Raw genomic sequence first — 21,664 nt, forward strand, 5'->3', positions numbered from 1 at the left:
TTATTGAATATCTTAGATTTTAGAGAGTTGATTTATCTAAATTATCGAGATTCTAGAAATTTACATAAATCTAGATGTCCAGATTAAAATTGTTTAAAACATACTGTCCTTTTGTTTTAGAAAAAAAAATGAAAATTGTCGAAATATGGGAAGAGACCTAAAATCTTCTTACATTGTTGAAAAATTCTCTTGAACTTGCAAGAAGTGCACAAAAATTACTTTGAAAGTGTCTTCTGCAATTTTAGTTGATCGATTGACGCAGCTGTTACCTGATATTGCTATAAATTTGAGATGGAAAGTCCTGAAATAAACCCTTATTGTATGCTCATAAATATAAAAATTTATAAATTAACGAACGGCCAATTAAACCTATGAAATATACAATTAAGACTAATTTGAATTAAACTAGTGAGTCATATATTAATAGTCATTGGAAGCCAATTCAGGGGCGAAAGCAGCCCTCTTCAAATAAGATTGGCTTGTCAGTTCATTTTCAATTAACGAGCTTTTCTTGGAAAATACACTAACTAGCCCACGACACACGAGTCTCGTTTTATCTACCCTCGAGACGCATGGGAAAACAGCAAGGGTGCACAAGGATTGAGAACGTGAGCGTATTGTGGGTTGCCTACAAGTGGGCGTACCTCGTGACCTCGGTCGATAAGTAGCTAGAAAAAGACAGAGGACTGCTCTTCTACTATTTAGCAATGGTTGTATTGGCCTTCAAAGATGTACGATATTTTGTACATTTCTTGCCCTTTCACATGGTTAGCCCGATGGTGTGTTGGCTCTAAAAGAATTATTCCTATATTAACTGAAAATCCTTAATTAAAGGAAATTACAGCCCAATTAAAAAAAAAGATACAAATATCGGATATATGAGCTTAGTACAATTTTTGGGATATTTTAGTACAATTTATTGAGGATTGGATTGGATAAGGGATGCATATTATTTTATGACGTCAGAGACATAGCATCGTCACTGTAAAGAGAGTGAGGGGGAGGAGCCTAATCCTGACGTCAGTTACAAATTTGCCCAAGAACCATCTTGAAGCGATAGAAGCGAAGGCCCATCCTGCGTGCAAAAGTAAAATCGTCCTCTTTAGGGCCTGACGTCCGCTGTGTTTTTGGTACTTTGTGATATTTCTCCACGTGCGGTGGTACTTTAGAAAATCCTATTTTCAATGTGTATGGCTATAGCGGTAAGTAGTACAGTATAATTAGAACGCTCATTTATCCCACCAGACAGTTCATTTTTCCTTTCTATTTTGGAAAGTTCACGTTTTGGTTTTATAATCCTTTGAAACTTGATTATCTCATAAAATTCACTCCTGGATATTGAAGGATTTCATTGAAATGCGTGATTTTCATCATTGCTAATTGCGTGATGTTGGGAGTTATAAATATCTCAATATTAATTAGTTTTACGCTGTCATAGGGTCAAGCCCCTGGTCCCTTTGAATTACCATAACTAGAGACATGTGCTGTAATCCTTTTTTATGTGTCGACGTAGCATTTATCAAGAACAGAGAAATAAGTAGGTTTCTTTTAAGTCCATTCGTTGCTATTCAGCCCTACTAGTAATAAAAGTTTTTTTATTTCTCGTAGGTACCGAGTTATTGCATGTCCGATAATCCCTTTTTTACGTGATCAACTGGGTTTTATCAAAAACTTAAAAATAAGTAGTTTCCTTTATACTCTGCCCATTCAGCACTGCTCACAGCCCTTGCTAGTTAAAAAGGACTTTTTATTTTCAGTAAGATCCAAGTTATTGTAGAACCGTCGTTGCTTTCTGTTTGATTTGATCCTTTGTCGAAATTTTGCCAATTTCGCTTGGGAATTTCCTATTAGTTTTCCATATTTTCCCTCTGTAAAATCTGGACTAGAAATTCACGTTTTTTTTTAGGTCTATTTTGGCAAATTTAGCACGAGTATATAGACGTCTTGTTTTCTATTTTTCGTGCTCTCCAATATCGTCCGCATTAACATTTTCACCATTTGTCTGGGAATTCGGGATTTTTATACGTTTTATAGGTTATGTCGGAGCCCGGACAAAATTAACGGTTCACCGAATTTTTTGGAAGAATATTCGTGCTTTTCAAACTTTCAAGTCTTAAAAGACCATCTCGCCACAGAATGACCGGGATAACGAACCGGACATCGAATAAAAAAAACTAATTTGACCTAAGCAATAAATCTGCACACTTGGTGCAGATCTGAACACTTGATCGTCCATCGAACTGAACGCCGAACCAGACGCTAATTTGGACGTCGCGATGTAATACGTGTTTGCATACAGCTACTAAAGCCGAATAAAACACTAATTTGAAACGGGAAGGCAATCCTGAGAATTTGCAAACATGTGTTTTCCCTGTTTAAATTGCTGTTTTGTTCGGCGTTCGGTTTGTTGTGCAGCCAAAATGTTCATGAACTGAAAACAGGCCCGAACATTTGGCTGCACATTGAATAACAGAACGAACCGAACGCCATTCAAAACACTAGTGCGGAGAGGGCGAGATACACGTTTGAAAACAACTTTACAAATTTCACGGGCTTGTTGTCCAGTTCAAATTAGTGTTTTAATTGACGTTCGGTTCGTTACATTCAGTGTTCGCTGAAACGTTCAGGTCAGTATAAACCTTAAACATTTCACTTTTTATTTATATTAGCTATATCGTCATATAAAAAAAAATCGAGAACGTACGCTCCTTCGCCTTATGCTTCAAATCCCGGACGAATTGAATATTTAGACGGTTTGTTAAATAATTTTATTTTCATTTTTACACACTGTTTCGTGTTTATATTTAGTGTTTTTGCTGCATAACCTCAGAAAAATGAACATTTTCGCGATTTATCTAGGATTTTTTTTCCGTTTTCTGTATTTCAGTTCCCAACTTTGACCAAGTTGTGGTTCATTAGGCGCATGTCTTTAAAGCCTGAAAATAGGTTTAAAATTTGAGCAAAAATCAGGGTATGAGCGCTGAAAATTGTTTTCCACGATGAACAACGTAGCGATTTTACCGTTTACGCCAGCTACTTTCAACTTATTCTTGCAAACGGCTCTTGAGGAACCAGAGGGCCTTCGTTGTACTTTTTCCGCTTTTAAATCCGGGACGAAATTCATATTTTCACGTGGGCCTGCGCAAAATTTTCTCGGGCGCACGTTCATCATTTCGGGATCTCAAATTCCAAACAAATCTACCAGTTTCTATTTTTGGAAAATTTTCTCGAAGCTTTTTACACTCTCGCGACACACGACACGACAAACTTAACTTGATCGTTTACGTGGAAATTGGGATGAAGATCTTCGCAAAGTTTCATAAAGGACGTAAGAAGTCGCGTTGCTAGGCAAAATTGATTTTATACAGATTTGCCTAACAATATGGAAATTCAAATGTTTTTTTTTTCTTTAGTAAACCTGATGGTTTTCGCTCGGAAATCTCGGATAAACTGACTTTTTCGGAGTTGGCCTACGTTCTCGCACAATTCCTCGAGGATGCGTTCGTTAATTTATGCGCTTGAATCCCGTACAACGTTTACGTCTTTGCGATTAGTTTACCTATAAATTTGATAAACATACAATTTCACAAAGTTTCCTCATAAATACGTAAACGAACTGTCCTGCTTGCTGCGTTTTCCACCCCCAAATCTCTGACATAATTCGAGTTTACCTAATTATCTCTAAATTTAGAGTCGCCTTTGCACAGAATCTTCTCGTTATTTTGAATTGCTCAATAATATCAGTAATTTCGTGTTTTTATTTATTTACGTACATAGTTAATGTTATACCTATCGGTAAGGCAAATATTCGCAACCTTGTGCAACTTTGAGAATTGAATAATTTACATGTGCTATTCAATAAAACAAAATGGGTAGGACGTGGTAGGTGCACTACCATTATTAAAAAAGTGCATTTACTCATCTCTTCCCGGCTCCTATAAATCAGTGGTTAAAAGTTGCGAAAGGCGGACACAAACGGTTAAAACTGTAAATAACCACCTAAAATCTGAATTATATGGAGGGTTGGTATTTTAGATGTCCAGTTAGGTTCAGTTTATTATTGCGTTGGCAAACTTGCCAGGTAGAAAGATAGGCAGGTAAAAATTCAGATTTTCGGCGTTTGAATTGTGTCACGTAGCAATCTAATGCGAGGACGTAGTCGTTCGAAACTCTATAATCTCAGGTAAGGAAACAGGTACTGCCCCACAACTAAAACCTAATTTTTGCTTCTTCAAATCTGTGCGTTAGTAATTTGTCCACGATGAGACGTTGGAAAGGTCAAATTTGGCAATAATTCACGATTTCGATGTACAAATTTAATTTTTCCGTATGATTTATCTCCCGAATACACGTAATAACAACAAAACCTTCATCCACGGCGCCGTTATCCTCCTGATAAAACTGAGCTAAGCATGTTCTATATGGAGATTTATCGTAATTTGATCTGTTTATTAAAGACTACAAAACATTATTTTTTACGGCGTTATGTAAACATTCATTGTTGAAGGATTAAAATTATTGAAAGCAGATTAGATTTACTTGGAACTGCCGCAATTTCAACCAGTTTAAGTTGTATCCAATGCGAGTTTGCTCACGAAGCAGTATCTGCATCGAATTCATTTTTAATAATATAATCTAAATCAAATATTTATTTTTCAATTTGGTTCAAGTATGTTCATGCTCATCTGGATGACGTATAATTTTTTTGAGGTGAGGAAGCTGGTCGGTGGTAATTTTCGGAAATTTTTCCTTGAATAGCGAAAATAAACTCCCGATAATTCCAAAGTCTGTATTATCGCTACCAAGCAGCAGTTATTTTGGAAGGCGATAACTTTAAGAGCAAAATATTTGTTTAGTGCTGTTAAAACAACTAGACAGGTGGGCTAAATTTAGATGTATTATGTTTAAATAAATTAAAAATAAGTTGATTAAAGAGCACATATTTGAACTGTGGCGTCCAGCAATAGCTGGATGTCTGTAGCGTTCAAGCCAGAACTCTACAGTCGATTTGCACTACAAATTATATACAAACCAAAGGGTTCGGTGTTATCTTATCGTTTCCAAGAAATTCAAGTGCTTTTATAGTGAGTAATCGGGGAATGTTAATATTAGCCTTGATCGCATCGGTCAGTGTATCTGTTGAGTGTCACGTATCCTTGAGTAAAATATTCACCCCACTTTCGAAGAGTGCCCTTAAACCATCAAGTCTTTTTCAATTTTGTCACGCTCAGACCTTGATTATCTCTGGACCCAGTCGGAACCGCAGTACTGCACTCGTGTTCCGTCTGCTCTAGTCAGTTGAATAGAGAACTCAGGTCGTCGAAAGTGTAGCTGTTGTTCTCACAGCAGAGATAATTCCATTTATTTAACATACATGCACGGATTTCGTTTTATTAACTCGTTTATCAGCTGTGTGTGAAAAATGTGATGTAAGTGAAGTGCTCCTTTGACTACGCTCATCCACATGAGAGAGACATCAAATGGTAGGTTTTAAGTGGGATTTCACCATTTGGTCGTTGCCCGAATGTGGGAGTTTATTTTCGAAATTATGCCAAAAAATCCCCACATGGAAAAACTATTTTCACGTTTGTTTCCTGGTCTTTCCGGTACTCGCAGTTTGCACGATAAACTAGTGAAAATTCCTCAAAATCTACGTGTTCCGACCCAGCAGTTTACAACAACACAAGTTTATCGACAAATACTTTTAATAAACGCGTCTAAATCATTTTACGCTGCAGCTTATGGATGATTTCAATTTCAAACTAATTAAACTTTAATCAATTCCGATTGGCACAACTTGTGGGTTCATTGTTGAGACAGAAGCATTTGTATATAGGCTGTATGTCAGTGTACAACAAATTAGCGATGGCAGAACTGCAACGTTGACGTGGGCCTCTCACGGTCAGAATTTGATTGCCACAACAAAACATCATGTGAACATCGAGAATGTATTTTTATTTTCACCTCCCTTCGACTCAAACAAACATTTTCCCATCATTCAGTAAACCGAAATAGAACGAAATTTGGCAACAACACTTCGCAGTTCACCAAGTGCGTCTTCAATTAAAAAAAATAAGAAATAATAAAAAAAAACAATTCACGTGATTTTTTTCCCGATCTAGATGTACTGTGATGCTCCGCAGTAAGTACGGTTTCTTTGTGGTTTTTGGATATTATATATAGATGTATATGACGTGTTTTAATTGGGGCCAATTAAGAGACAAAATACGTTATTAGCTGGCGAAAGATGACGAAATTTGTGAGTGGAAGACGATATTTTTTAACTGAACCTCGGGCACGTGATAGATTAAAATTTAAACAACAAAAAAATATCAAGCAAAACGAACGAAAACGCATGAAACTACATTTTAATAACACTTTATTAGGTACCAATCATATCGAATTAGCCGCTGTGGGTTTTGCATCCTCCATGCTTCAAACATGTGATGCAGTCTTATTCGATAATTTAATGCTTTTAAATGCTGCGAATGTCGACTTTATACCAAATTTGCCCGCTTTTTTGTTACGTTTAATAGAATAAATATTCTTCTAAACTAAATTCTACGTTTTGAAATTGTGAAGTGCAACCTGCGGGATTATGCCACGGTCCGACCAAGGAGTCAGTGTATTAAAATTAGTGGAGTCTATTGACCATTTCTAGGACCCGAGCCTAACGTAAATTAGCGAAACTACCCCATACATGTTAACTTGGTCTTCGAAAGGAAACACCCTGAATGTTGTTACGTTTTTGACTCCACCGTGAAATTCTAGAAATATCTCATGTAGTGCTCTGTTCGGAATGTCAAGAAATATTCACTTTCCAAGTATAACTATGTTTGCTTCTCTCAGGCCCGTAATTTCCATACGATCTGACTTAGGCCAAAACGATTTTATGGATTTCTTCTTATTCCTTTTTATCTCTTCACAGCGAATCTGAGTATGCATTTTGGATTTAAAGTTAAGATAAAAATATGAAATTCACTTTGATCTATTGGAAGTTACGGCCCTGAAAAGCGCAAAATTCCTATTGCAAACGAGACTATTTAACGGACAATAGATGTTCGAAGAAAGGTGTGCTACATCAAATATTATTAAAATATCGCGTACGGAAAATTTCATAATATACAGGGTGGTAAAATAAAGAAAGCTAACTGCATGTATGCCTCTCCTTGCCCACATTTACAGGGCGTTTATCTAATACGTGCGCGATCTGAGACCAATTAACTAACATTTTTCACAAATTGAAAAACGGGACATCGGAAATTGCGCCGTCAAATTTGATTGAGGAAAAAGCCCCTGGGAGGGCCGTGACAAGTGCTAAATATATGGGAATAAATAATACATGGGAACAAGGATAAACCAGCATCGTTATGACTGTAGAGCGTATAATCTGGTTGAGACAGGGAAAACCGCATTGTCATTAGATCGGTTTGATACCGGTAACAAATATCAACAGAATGAAAAAAAAGGACATAAACATGTTATTCAATGCAAAACGTAGGTATACCCCACTCATCATTGGTTCTCGATCTGGGCCGCTTCTTTTTTTAAATATTTAATGTGTTTGTGCTACGTCGAAGTAATTTTTCATCCATTGTTCCATTATCATTGTTGCAATGGTACTGTTCCAATTCCCCCGTGAACGACTATAGAAACGTTTTCAGGTATTGATAATGAGCTTCCGCACAGAAATTAGGTGTGTTTCGATTGGGCGGATATATCTATGAGTGTTTTATTTAGGTTTTGTTTATACCATCAAGGAACCACACGATATGTATGTAAAAAGAGCCATTAAATACTTATGAATTTTTGTTCCCCCGAGTTGTAGCTAAAACGTTTGTATGTTTTGCCTTAATAAAGATTTAACGTAGAGGGCAAATTGTTGGCATTTTCCAGACAAGATAAATTATTGATTTTTCTACCCTAACCCCCTTTACCGCATTTAGACATTCTTATCAAGAGCGTTAACTACATTCGCCAACCCAATATGTTATTTTTGTTAAAAACCTTGCAGTATCCTTATGAATATATTGGGTCGTTCGATAATTAATGTCGTTTTATTCTCATAGATGGCGTAATTTAGACACATCGAGTGACAGTGATCTCGTCGCTTATGTCATCATATGCCATTTTAAAGGTTATGTTTCAGACGTTTTTCGATCGGTAATTGAACGCGATTAGTAGACCAGAAATTGTTTAAAATTTAAGTCGAAGATGGACAATCAAAGTGAGCACTATCGACGCGTTTTATTATTTCACTTTGGAAAGGGCAAAAGTGCAGTACGAGCTCAGGAGAAATCGCGTGAAGCTTATGGCGAGAACTGCCTTGCCGAGCGCCAGTGCCAGCGTCGGTCTTCTCGCTTCCGTTCCGGAAATTTTAATGTCCAAGATGCACCACACGCTGGACGCCCGATCGCCATTGGTGACGATAAAATAAAGGCCTTAATCGAAGTTAGTCGTATGACAACTCGAGAAAAGTTGAACATATCGAATTCAACCGTTTCTCTGCATATAAAAAAGCTCGGGTACGTTGGCAAATCGGACGTTTGGGTTCCTCACGAATTGAAGGAGATTCACCTCGCCCAACGCACTAACGTATGCGATTCTTTGTTGAATCGTAACCAAAACGACCCACTTCTGAAAAGAGCCATAACGGGTGACGAAAAATGGATTGTCTGCGATAACGTAGTCCGAAAACGATCATGGACCAAACAAGATGAACCTGCGCAATCGACGTCCAAAAAAGCCAATATTCATCAAAAGAGGATTTTGCTATCTGTGTGGTGGGACTACTAGGGTATTCTTAATTTCGAACTGCTTCCGGGGAACCAAAAACTATTGATTCGAATGTTTACCGTCGTCGGCTATCGGAATTGGACGAAGAAATCAAAAGAAATCGTCCTGAACTCGCCAATCGCAAAGGGGCACTGTCCCATCATGATGACGCTAGACCCCAAACGTCTTTAATAACGCGTCAAAAATTATTGGAACTGAATTGGGAACTGATGCCTCATCCGCCGTATAGCCCTGACTTGGCGCCATCAGATTATTATTCGTTTCGTTCTCTTCAAAATCATTTGAATGGTAGAAATTTCGATTCTGATCGAGCCGCTAAAAATGAGTTAAATCAATTTTTTACTTCTAAAAATCAAGGCTTTTTCGATCGCGGAGTTTTCCAACTTGCCGAAAGATGGCAGAAGGTCACCCGCCAAGATGGCCACTGCATCATTGATTAATGTTTATTATTAATATAAGTATATTCACTTAGAAAAGAAACATAAAAAATACGACATTAATTATCGAATATATGAATGTATATCGTACTGTGCAAGAGAGGACTTGTACGAGTACGAGTGCATTATTTAATTATGCAAAATTGAGAATCGAAAATCATATTCACTCAAAAAATATAGGGAATGTTTCGTTTAAAAGAGCACAATGCTATTTGCATGTAATGCGAAGTTTTCAGAACACGTTTAATTTTAGACTATAACTTTTTCACATATGTCCGCTTAATTATTAATGTCACGATTAAGTACAGCTACCGAGAGATTTATGCGCAGTGTCCGTTTTGTGTAGTTCAGGGTATCACAATTACGTAATCTCATTAGATATCTATGGCGGAATCCGGTTCATCAGTTAGATGGCGATATTTCATTTCGATGCCCAATATCCAGGCACGGGAACATTTCATGCACCAGATCAAACTTCTCTGAAGATGTTCAAATATGGCATATTTTTCTTACCTTCCTACACAGTCTTTTACTATGTAAAATTTAGTCAGTAAATACTAACAAAATGGATGTTCCTTTGAATAGCGTTTGCCCGAATGCCCTTATGTTCGGAACTTTTATGACTTGAAAGTATCTCAAATTTCAAAGTTTTTTCTGGAAATATGTTTCAGCTATAAATTTCGACTTGAAGAAATCTTAAATATTGGCTATAAAAACTTTTAAGAGCACCGAATTAGTTACATAAGAGTGTGCCTGAAATATAAAAGATGATATGAAAAGTTCAAATAATGATATGGAAACTTCAAATTTGAGATTGGTATTTTCGGAAAACTGCACTTTCCAGCTTCAAATTTCGACGCCAAGGAGCGATACTCTTTCTTGTATAAGGGTTGAGCAAGGTTCAAGGGGTTAAGTAAAGGCGATGCGTTTACCTTGCCGCGGCCTAATTGATTGTAAAAGGTTCTATAATTTGAAAAACGTGTATTTCAATATAGAGAAAACCGGGACGTACGGAACACGAAATTCAGCAAGAGCTAACCACGACTGTGGTGCTTCCTAATGGTTTGTCCCCAGTGCTTAAAAACTGGCTTAAATTGTGTTTGTTGGGCAATAGAAAAATGGTATATACAAACACAGACTGTCTGTCAATTTAGACAAGAGAAAACTAGCCCTCTACAGCAGGACAAAGGCAAACGCAGATTTCAGGCAATTTATGCCGCATTGGGAACTCCTACTACTTACTGTGGTAGGCCCTGAAACCCCACATTTTGCACTGGCCTTTCGCTGTAGTAATCAGACCGAGAATCCCCCACGGATCTGTCCCCCGGAATTCCGGGTCGCAGAGGTGTCAGGGGAAGCGAACGGGTCGATGAGGTGATCGGGTGGTGTTCCCGATTACGCCTCAAAGGTCTTGGAACCACATCTGGGAGTTAGTTTAAGTCGTGCGGGAAAACAAACGGAAAAGTGCACTAATAATTCGGATGTAGCCGTCACAATGTTGAAAAGCCACAGATTTCCTGCCCGGGCAGGGCACACCATAAGCATCACGTGTGAAGTCCTCGGAAGGCGCCTGGTGCAAGTCGTAACCCGTCGCTGCTTACTAGGACGCATGCGCATCTCCCGAGAATGGAACCTCCTCTGCAAATATTGCGGTACGGGGAGGGAATGCTCACGTCACTCCGTGACGGTGTGAGATGCGTGTATGTGTGTTTGGCACGTGGATTTCGAAGTCTTTCTCCTCTGAGGGGAAGTTTCGACTATTGATTGAAATAAGCGATTCTGCTTCATAAAAGGAAGTTTCGCGGGGGGTCCTATTAGGAAAAACCAGTGAAAAATCGAAATGAAAGAAGTAGACTTGGAAAGTTGCGAAAAGGCTGGGTTAGGCCAATAATTTTTAGAGTTTTTGGGTATTGCATCGTCCCCAAAAAAGGATGATTCAATACTCGACATCAAAGGCTACCTGTTGGGTCTAAATTGCTCTCTCTAATTTATATATTTTTATAATGCGACGATATAAAAAATAAACTGAAGTTTTGTATAATTGACAAAGAATGCAGTTTGATCCAGTGAAATCAGAGTGACAGAGAATACCATTTTCTAACGAGAAACAAACCACCTGAGTGCACATTTGACGTATGTCGGGTGTTGTAGAGATTCTCTAGAATTTAAAAAGTTATGCTATAGGCGTAGCAAAAGCACGTGGTTTTAGTTTCAAATTGAGAAACTTAGGCGGAAAGTTTAGTAATGTAGGAAATCATTTTTAAAATTCGGGACGTAGGGGTATTATGGTGCCATAAGGATTTCTCTAATTTGAGAAACGTGTTTTCTAATTCAGTAAATGCGGAGGTACACCGACACAGCTTTCAGACGACAAAAAATTCAGATGGGAGAGAAATGTTTGGAAAATTCCGGATCTTAGAGAAGACGATGCTACACTTTGTAGTGCGTTGTGTATATCCACATTTACTCGCAATAAAACGAACAAGGAGTCTCGGACGCCTATTTCTGCAGAAGAAATAATTTAGAGAACTCGAAGTTTCCGCAGAGGTGCAGTGAACATAATCGTTCTAACAAGCTGCTATATTTAACGACTATGAATAGAGATAAGTAATTTTCAAAAAAATCAACACAGTAAATATTTTGTCTTCCCTGACTCTATCATCGATTTTGGCTTCTTTACAAGACATTTCTCCTTACTCAGCGCCCAAAACAAAATAAACTTTGTTTATTTATACCTAGCCAAAAACAGTTGTGATAATTGTCTTGCGTTCAATAAGGCTTCCGCCTCATATAAAACAAATATCAGACAGAACCAAACAACACGTGTTTGAAAACATACAAGAAACATTCCTATAAATGACTTCCCCTTCACGTGATCTCGACCAGTCACTAATATCGGTAGCTTGTGAGCACTTGTTGTGGCCAAGAGGTTTGCGTGTCAGCTCTATTTTCCTCTTTTGGTTCTATGTTCGACGATTAACGCAACCAAAATTTTGTCGATCGCCTTGTTGAGCGTGCAAAATCAGCTACAAAGCTAAAAGCTTTTTCAAAATTAGAAGTTATATAAAATAACCCGGCGTTCTATATTCGAAACGTGACAAATTTAGTTCGCCAAAATGATAAAATCATTAAAGTTTATTTCATGGAGTTGTTTATGAAGGTTAATGCATTCTGCTAGTGTGTTAGCCAAACGGAGTCAAGATTATTTTAACCTTTTTGTATCGAGAACAATATTCGAAAGTAATTCTAGACGGTTGAGTTGGTTGACACTATTTTCCGAATGCACTTAATCACAAGATTTTGGTTAAAGTTGTGAACATTCCTAAAGTACAAATCTGCCCTCAATGTGTATCACTTACAATTGCAACAACCGTTTGTTTAAAGTAATAAGCTGGTACGCGTCAAACAATGATTGACGTCAGTACTTGTTATACACGTTAACAGGCGAAATATGACTATTCCGGGAGTTTGTTTCAAGTAGATTTATTATCTGACCAAATTTGCGCATCTTGAGATTACTCAAAGACGGCTTAAAAATATCTTGAAGCCACGCGCAGCTTCAAAGCTCATGTTGCCCGTTGGATAACAATTAACAATAGAATTCGAGTTCGCATCTTTCTCATTATCCAACGAGCAAATTGCGGAGTGTCTAGTGTTCAATGAGAATTTAATGTTCTTAATTCCTGCGTTTGTTTCAGTATTTTGGTGAACCTGTTCTGGCATACATGGAGTTCCAGTTGGACAGCGCAGAATATTGCCAGGCTCAACACAAATAAGCAAATCACAAGGGCAAAATTCTATAGTTATCGAACTTAGTCATTTTGCAAGTTGCTATAGTTTATTGGATTTACCTCATCAGAAAGCCAAATAAGCTGTGCACCTGAACGAAGTTCATTTTGGTCTTCTCACCACCAATAATATGGGCTTGCTCTAGCTGTTTGACTTATTTTTATATTGCTGAAGCATATCAAACTAGTGTGAATAACTACCTGAAGCTAGTTACCTAATACTTCAAGTTTACTTAATTGCTTTCGAGAGACTGATTTTTCTAATCGACGAGACCTTCGAATCTAAGCCAATAATTTTATTAGTAATAACAAATCAATAAATTTAGTGACTAAATTATTAAACAAAAGGGAATGACAACCGGCGTCATGAGGCAGAAGGATATCCGACCTGCACCAGCAGAAATCGAGTATAAGAACTTCAGGTTTTTGATCACGGATAGGCCTTCGGACTTCAACATCGTACTTTACATTCAGGTAAGGTCCATTAGTTCTTCCCCAGGCGATGTTTGCTCAAATTTCAATCATTCAAAGTATTTTGTACGCGATGTTTTCTTTGTTTTTGCACCTGAGTTTAGCAGAACCAGAAAATTAAAAAGGTCGCTTCAGGAAACGTAAAAATAAAATACCTCTAATTATATCTGTGTAATTTCCCACTTTTTGCCGCTGTTTCTATACCTATGAGTCACAGCAAATATTAGCTTTTGCGGAGCATATGACTATGTTGTTTTTGTGCACGCTCTTAAATGAAAAAAGGTGATGTACGAGGACAGTTCCAGAAGTACTAGATCAAACACTCGAAGAAAAAGAGCGTTGAAAAATATTACTTTATTCCCTGACGTACTCTCCTTCGAAATTGACGTATTTTCCCACCGACCTTCTGTGTCCTGTCCGTAGTAAGAAGCTTCGAACGTCTTGAAATAGGCATCAAACCCAGACTCCACCTCTTCATTATCGGCAAATCTCTTTCCACTGGGCAATTGTTCAAGTTCGGAAAGAAAATAATCTGAACGGGCCAAATCTGCGGAACAGAGTGGCTGGGGAACAACCCAGTTGATTGATTTTGGCCATAGCGATAACGCAAGTGTGGACTGGTGTGCTGTCTTGATGAAACAAGACTTTCTTTTCCGCCGAATGCGGTCGCTTTTTCATAATTCCATCGTCACTCAAACGCTGCAGTCTACAGGGTGTTCAAAATCATGCGTCGGAAAATGAGGGGCGTGGTTCGTTGGCTGGTTATAAGAAAAAAAGTTCCTGTTGACGAGGGCTCGCAAACGCGCACTGTTTTCGAGATACAAAGCATCAAAGAGCATTTTTTTTTTTTTCGGTTGTTCGACGATATCTCAGGAACCGTTTGAGACACACAAATTAGATTTCGTACAACTATTATAAATTGACATTAGTTATGTTTTAAGCGCTGCTTCAATGTTTTCCACATGCCAGAGGCGGAGATTTTAGGGTGGCGCGAGACTTTTTTGCCCCTAATTTTTACACCGCTGGGGAAATTTGTATTTTACAATCGCAGCAACTGTGGAAAATGGCTTTCTCCTGTGGTAATGCAGGCCTCTAACCTACATCTTAGCGTTCGAAAATGCCCGGAGTGTCGCGGACCGTGTTGCAGGATGCAATAATGCGATTCCTCAGATCTTCAACAGCATTAACTGGTATAGTGTAAACTAAACTTTTTGAGTGACCCTACAAAAAAAAATCCAAAACGTTTAGATCTAGAGAACGAGGAGACCCACCCTGCGATCGAATTGTTGTGATTCAAAAAAGCTAATTCTCCCGATGGAGTAAAAATTAGGTGCAAGAAATATCACTCAACCCTAAAATCTCTGCCTCTGGCATATGGAAAGACGTCGCAGAAGCGCTCAAAATGTAACTAATATTAATTATACCAGGTGTGCAAAATCCGAATTCTGTATCTCAAACGATTCCTGGAGTATCGTCGAAAAACTGAAGAAAACGACTGTTTTTTGACGCTCTGTATCTCGAAAACGATGCGTTTTCAAACGCATGTTAGCAGGAACCGTTCTTACAGCGAGCCAAAGAATCACACCCTTCGTGTACCGACGTCTGTTTTGAATCACCCTGTATTTGTACAACATCCTCCGTTTAATGTTCTTCCTTTAGGGAGGTAGTCAATAAAATGTAAAAAACTGACGTGATCACCTTTCCTGCAGATGGAACGGTTTTCGCCTTTTTCGGAACTGATCCTCCCCTTTGAGCCCATTGTTTAGACTCCTCTTTCGTCTCAGGTGTGAAATGATGCATCCATGTTTCATCTATGGTGATAAATCGACGCAAGAACTCGGTTTATTGCTGCGAAACTCGGCCAAACACTCCCCTGAAGCGTCCTCCCGGCACTGTTTTTTTTTCATCTTGCGCACAGCTTTCTCATATCCGATGGTTGTTCAGTTAAAGTGCGATGTATAATACTTTTTGAAATGCTCATCACGTCTGCTAACTTTGGGGTGGTCAAATCTGGAGTGTCGCGGACTCCACGACTGCGCAGTTTGTCTTGGCAGCTCGCACGATCGCGTTTAAAATTTACGCCCAATTTTTGTACAATTGTTAATGAACGACCAAATTCCCCTAGAGTAGAATCTAATTCCGCTATGAAGTTGAATGGCCTAAGACCTTTCGTCGACGTAGCAGCCTCCAGCTTTAGGCATAAGCTTCTTAAGGTTAGGTTTTTGTAATATTGGTAAATTTTGAACAAAAAACCGCCATCTATATGGCGGGTCGGATACTTCTGAAACTGTCCTCGTAACGTAAGTGTCCATAGTAGATATTTCACTCCTTGGGGTATAAACAAAGTCGCAAGAGAATATTCCTTAAACAAGGTGGCATAATTTGGCGGCTAAGTACGGGGATCTCACAAATGATTGGCGATATGAATCTCCATTTGCAAAAATTGACCGTTGTATGACGTAGAGTGCGGCCCCTGAATGTCCTCTCTCGCTGTTAACTTAAGAACCGGTGTGTTAATACGGTCAAAACTAGTAGGTGCCTGTTTGAGCGAGATAATTTCCCTAATTTGTTAATCGGATGATAGATGGATCATCGCAGAATATTAGGGGGACCGAAATTGCAATAAAAGGGTTGACATACTGATGTTACCAATCTCATTGTATTGTCCTCTAATTTCTTAAATCTGGAGAACATAAAATGTTACCAATAAAGGGCTTAAGGAAGCTCAGTTAATTAAAATTTTAGAGGTGTAAAATAGAGAAGTTTCTGTGGTTTTCTTGCGAATTAAATGCAAAATGAAATTTGCATTTTAGAAATTCTTAAAAAATCCAAGAAGCATCTATCCAGGATAGATAGGTGGAGGAGAAATGCTATTCTGACTCTGTTGACTGGTGTTGTTAAACATATCTCGGATTTTACAGTTGATTATGTGTCCGTTGTAATGATGATTATCAATTTCCAGGACACACAAAGAAATCCTACTTCCTAAACCCTGAGGCACAGGTATATGTCAGCATGTAGGTAGGGTGCCCCCATAGTTTCTTGTCGAAAGTAATGTGGTCCTGCCAAATTACCAAGTACATTGCGCAGAATTGGAAATTGGGAATGTGACACAACGAAGCACATACATATAATCCTGGAAACATCCTGAGCTCCTGAAATAACCCCTCAAAAACTAGTCTGCGTGCAATTGTTGAGGGAGAATAGACAATCCACGCGATAATTTAATAAAACTGAATAATGGGAACGTTAATGGAAATGACGTTGTCTTTAATAATTGTTTTAGAAACTTGTCACTTTTGCTCGGCATGATAAATGGAATTAAGTTATACATTGCTCTTAGTTTCCCTTTGGTTATCTAAACCGCTGTGTAATTTCCTGGTGTTCGTCATTACTTTTTTTTTTTTTTTTTTTTTTTTTTTCAAGATATATTCCAAAGAGTTGAGTACACACTACCATTTGCAATTGGTTTTGTGAAATTTTAACTTTGGAAAAGTAAGACGTTTTGATTGAAAATTTGGATGCCGAGCGAACTTGGGCTTACATCCAGTGATCTAAAATGTAACATGACCGTTTTGTGGTTGACAAATAAATTGCAATTTGGCTTCAAACTTCAACCCACGAAAAATCAATAGCGTTACATAATTGCGAAGATAGTCTTCATGTCGCTATTTCAGTTACCCTTTATGGCAGGCAAATATAGGTTAGTAGGTCCTTGGAAAAGGTATATATATATATATATATATATATTTGTAATTTGGACGTCGCTACGTGGAACCTTTATCGTTTAGATATGCTCCAGCAAGTGTATTTTTCACTTTAAAGTAGGCCATCACTGATCACGAAAGGAGAACTCCCAAAATTGGCGAAGCTTTTACCTCGCCCTAAATTTAAAAGAAATTTTATTAGTCCCACTTTGGGTTACTTTCGCTTATCAATTTTCATAAAGCACTGGAAGAGCATGTGCGCCTCGACCTTGCTAAGGGGAAACCACCTGCGTAAGCTTTTCATTACGCAAATTTAATGAGTCATTTAGTGAATGCGTCAATATGTTAGATTACGCTGTTCGATGCATAACCCTTAATATATGTCTTTACAAACCTCCACTGTTATTAGGTATTTTTTACGATAGTTTCATACCGATGAAAAATTGGATCAATTAAGTCTATTGGTGTACGTAATAGCCTTCTGTTATGATTGAATGTTCCAATGTCTCTATATACACGTGTTGTTTCCGTTCGAACTGATTTATTTATGAGCCTCTGGCTCTTTGTCACATGGAACAAGACATTAATACTTCCTCTTTTCTTATGCAGACACAATAAAATATTCCCCCTCTGCGTGTGATTCTTTGGAAAGCTAAGACTCGTTAGTACAGAAACATCCCTTAACACGACGGACAGAATAGATTCCTCGAGGTTCCCTCTCGAATTCCAAGACCCCAAGAAAGGTCAATTCGAGAAGCTCAATGAATCCTCCGAAAAGCACTTTTAGAAATCTCAACATAAAATTTTCTATTTAACCAAAATTTCCGAAAATCAAACAAAAAAAAAAGATTTTTAGCACAATCCATCCTTGTTCCCCACCTAGATAGATCTGCTAAATTACATTCATGTTTAAAGACCAACGATCAATTCCGAGTCCGGCGTTGCCGTTTTTCCATTTATTCCAAGTATTTTTAGCAAAGATTTGTTGAATGTCATAAAGATGATATGGTTGAAGTAAAGCGATGAGGCTTTTCATAATGGGGATTTCAGGCTGAATTTTTAATGGTTAAACCTTTGGAAATGTTTTACTTAGAGATTAAGAGGCACTTAGCAGGCGTGGTTTTAACTGATTAATGTGACACTATGGAGAAGCTTTGCAGAATGGGAGAGCAGTAGTTCACTTCAATTTGGTTTTAATATCGTCTGTGTTTTGATATTTTATTGTGCGGTTTCTGGCTGCAAAATCCTTGCAATGGCAATAGTTAAGTTTTATCGACTTATTATTTGTCTCAAACGATTAAGGCAATTCACAATAGAAAGGCCGAATATAACCTTTGTTGAAAACGTTATTGTTGTAAGCGGAAGGAAGTGACGTCCGATTTAATTGTTTTATGAGGTTTCTACCTTAGACTTCTGAATTTGAATTGGTGTTATTTTCGAGTGAACTGCGCTCTATACCTGCACCCATATGCCCATAAATTATTAATTAAAATTTCACCAGAAAATATGCGTTCGTTCATACGCTTTCAGAAGCAAATTGCACTGACCCATTTGGAGCTTTAAAAACGATTTTCCATTAATCCTGATTGGCGTACATTTCAGGAATTGTAGTTAATTATCCGCTTGGACATTACGTTCAGTGATTACATATTACGTCATTGCCCGGTTTTATAGTCAATATTTAGCAATTGAAGTTTTGGGCGCGTTAAATTTTATCCTCGCTACTTAGTGCCCAAGGAGCTCTACACACCCCCCTCGTATCAGTAGGTAGTAGACTTAAGATGGAAATCAGGGTAGGTTAATCGCCTTATCTTCCAAGGCTTCAATACTTGAAAAAAGGAAAAAAGAAAGTTACTTAAAAAGAGGTACTGTATCGAAAAATGTCGTCAGTGTTCTATTTTGACAGACTTCTACGAAACTGCGTATGTTTTCCTGCTTCTAAAATCTTCTCAGAAGGTTGAATAATATACACGGTGTTCTATTAAAAAAATTTATTCAAGATGGCACTTAAGACACGTCTATTTTATATCTTCTATACCCATACACAAAATTTCATAACCAGGTGCGAAGAAGTTCGAAAACTAACAAGTGGACGAGAACTTTAAAGCAGATACCAAAAAGTCGAAATATATCTTTGCTTAAAAAACATCTTATCTTTAGGAACTCCAAAAACACAACGTAACAGCGGTGGTTCGTGTCTGTGAGCCCTCCTACAAAACGGACGAACTGAAGAGCGTCAACATAGAGGTCTATGACCTCATGTATGACGACGGTACCTTCCCTCCGAATGACATAGTCGAAGAATGGTTCAGGGTACTGAAAAAACAATTCAATGAGAAGCCGGATGGATGCGTCGCTGTCCATTGCGTCGCTGGTCTGGGACGTGCCCCTGTGATGGTAGCGCTTGCGCTCATTGAGCTTGGTCTAAAATATGAAGAGGCGGTTGAGCTTATTAGAGAGTAAGTTGAAAACGCACGGTAAAGTATTTTTATTGTGTCAATAGGTTTCTTTGATATTGATTAATTGAGACACGTGAAACGTTTACCTGAATTTCTAATGGCAATTCGCTGAATGAGCTTGAAATGGAGAAACCTTGACATATGTAATTGGGCTTTATCAGGTTACATTAGTAGCGCAAAGAGGAGTCGTATTATATTGCAGTTTATGGCGAAATGGAACGTGGATTCTTCGAAATTAGATCCTTGTGGGTCGACAGAGGAATGGTTTATTTCTTCTTATTTATTCAATAGTTATGACGAAGCAAGACTTCGTTTCAAGTTCAACCGAGCAATTAAAAACCTGATATTAAATCAAAGATCGAGCATTTTTTGTGTTCGTAATAAAGATTTTTCTTTTTATAGGAAAAGGCGAGGTGCAATAAATGCGAAGCAATTGGCGTTCCTGGAGAAGTACCGTCCAAAGTCACGTCTAAAAGCCAAAAATGGTCGACACAATTCATGCTGTGTGCAGTAAGCGGATATTTAAGAAAACAATTGTAAACTTAATATATGTGTTCATCTTCTAAAACATATACAGGATACTAATAGTAACGTTCTAAAACTGTGTGGATATACTTAAAAAGCTTCCTTTTTTCTGTTTAAAAACAATCAAAAATCGTTTTGACTTGATGTGAAACCTGTCTTAGATTACATGGTATATGACATTAGATTTAATATGTATACTTGTCGATTGGTTTTGGCTACAGGTACGTTTACAACACTAGTAATATAATAAAAATCAGTAAAAATTCTGTGGTATATTCAAATTTCAAACCAAATTATTTTTTGTTCTGATATTGTAATTAAAATGTGTTAACAAATTTGACGAGTTCGCTAGTTCTTATTATTTTCAGAGACTGTTTGTCTCGGTCCCAGTTTTATGTTTAGTTACAATTATATTTTTAATATAGTTTTTCATTGACTGCAGCCTATGACATTGAAAACGACATTGTCATTGTTGCCGAATTCACGGTTAAGTGCTGCAACTGTTACCCCAATTATTACTATTATTATTACGATTTTAAATTTGTATATTGAGTATATTTATTAAGTCCTCTAACTTTCATCATCCATCGCGTTTAGCTTTCAAGAATTTTTATTGTAAACCCCGAAGAATATATTTTAATATTATGGGTATACCTGCATTTTTATTTGTTGTCCACCAAGAGAGAGCATTAACCTTAGAAAAACCTACTCCCAGATATCGATCCCAAACTTTGGCAACCTAAAATGTATAGAACTGTCAACAACTATAAGGGCATTATCTTACAATCCTGTTTAACAAGTGATTCACCCCGTCTAGTTTGGATTCCAAGTCATTCACCTAGTAAAGAATCGGCGAAAAGGGAGAAAGCACGAAATAAAAGGTATCGGACAAAGGTTTGAATAGAGAGTTCTGTACATTGTGCATTTAGCCTATATTCTTCAGTTGACGTGTGAATAAAAGAAGGGTAGGTAGTAGTAGGATTCGTTACACGTTTGGAATGAAGAAACTAGTTTACTATTAAAGTCGATAAATTGAAAATATGGACAACTTTGTTCTTGAAATAATGGTGAATAAAAATTATGCAGACAATTGTTAAATCTCATGGCATAAGTTTGATACTAATTGGTTAATATAAATGACGGAACCCAATTTACAACTTAAATTGCACTTTTTAGACATTTTATGAAGAGAATTGTGTTCGTTGCAAATAACTGCTTTTCTAAGATCATACGTACATATTGATAATTAAATTCCCATTTGAAAAACAAGAGATTTTTTCCTCCTTGACGGTAAAAAGAAAAAATGAAACATTAATTCGTGTTTCTAAATGAACAATACATTTTATCATTACAGGTAGGGATTGCTAGTGGTATCAGATTATACATAGGGCTGCTTCGTGTAATTGCATAGGTACGTCTTGTTTCCATGCATATCCTTTGCTGTTATATTTTTAACTTTATTGTCAGCTCCACTAGCAAAA

At 37.6% G+C, this 21,664-nt stretch overlaps 1 protein-coding gene across 5 annotated transcripts; it reads left to right on the forward strand.

Moving 5' to 3' along the window:
- Positions 1 to 1,025: 1,025 nt before the first annotated feature.
- Positions 1,026 to 20,834, forward strand: PRL-1 (PRL-1 phosphatase). Of its 5 annotated transcripts, none has more exons than XM_066299222.1 (4): positions 1,026 to 1,202; positions 12,932 to 13,495; positions 19,360 to 19,658; positions 20,061 to 20,834. In XM_066299222.1, the coding sequence occupies exons 2-4, from the start codon at positions 13,373 to 13,375 to the stop codon at positions 20,170 to 20,172; spliced, it is 534 nt and encodes a 177-aa protein (XP_066155319.1). In that variant the 5' UTR covers positions 1,026 to 1,202; positions 12,932 to 13,372; the 3' UTR covers positions 20,173 to 20,834. The 5 variants fall into 5 exon arrangements, with proteins under 5 accessions (XP_066155319.1, XP_066155321.1, XP_066155323.1 ...); XM_066299224.1 differs by lacking the exon at positions 1,026 to 1,202 and adding an exon at positions 2,477 to 2,627; XM_066299226.1 differs by lacking the exon at positions 1,026 to 1,202 and adding an exon at positions 4,974 to 5,084.
- The last annotated feature ends 830 nt before the right edge of the window (positions 20,835 to 21,664 follow it).

This window comes from Euwallacea fornicatus, chromosome 33 (assembly GCF_040115645.1).
Source record: "Euwallacea fornicatus isolate EFF26 chromosome 33, ASM4011564v1, whole genome shotgun sequence".
NCBI lineage: Eukaryota > Metazoa > Arthropoda > Insecta > Coleoptera > Curculionidae > Euwallacea > Euwallacea fornicatus.

Coding starts and splice junctions, on each gene's coding strand:
- PRL-1 (XM_066299222.1), top strand. CDS start 13,373: ATGACAACCGGCGTCATGAGGCAGAAGGATATCCGACCTGCACCAGCA. Junction 13,496..19,359: donor ACATCGTACTTTACATTCAG/GTAAGGTCCATT, acceptor TCTTATCTTTAG/GAACTCCAAAAACACAACGT. Junction 19,659..20,060: donor GCGGTTGAGCTTATTAGAGA/GTAAGTTGAAAA, acceptor TTCTTTTTATAG/GAAAAGGCGAGGTGCAATAA.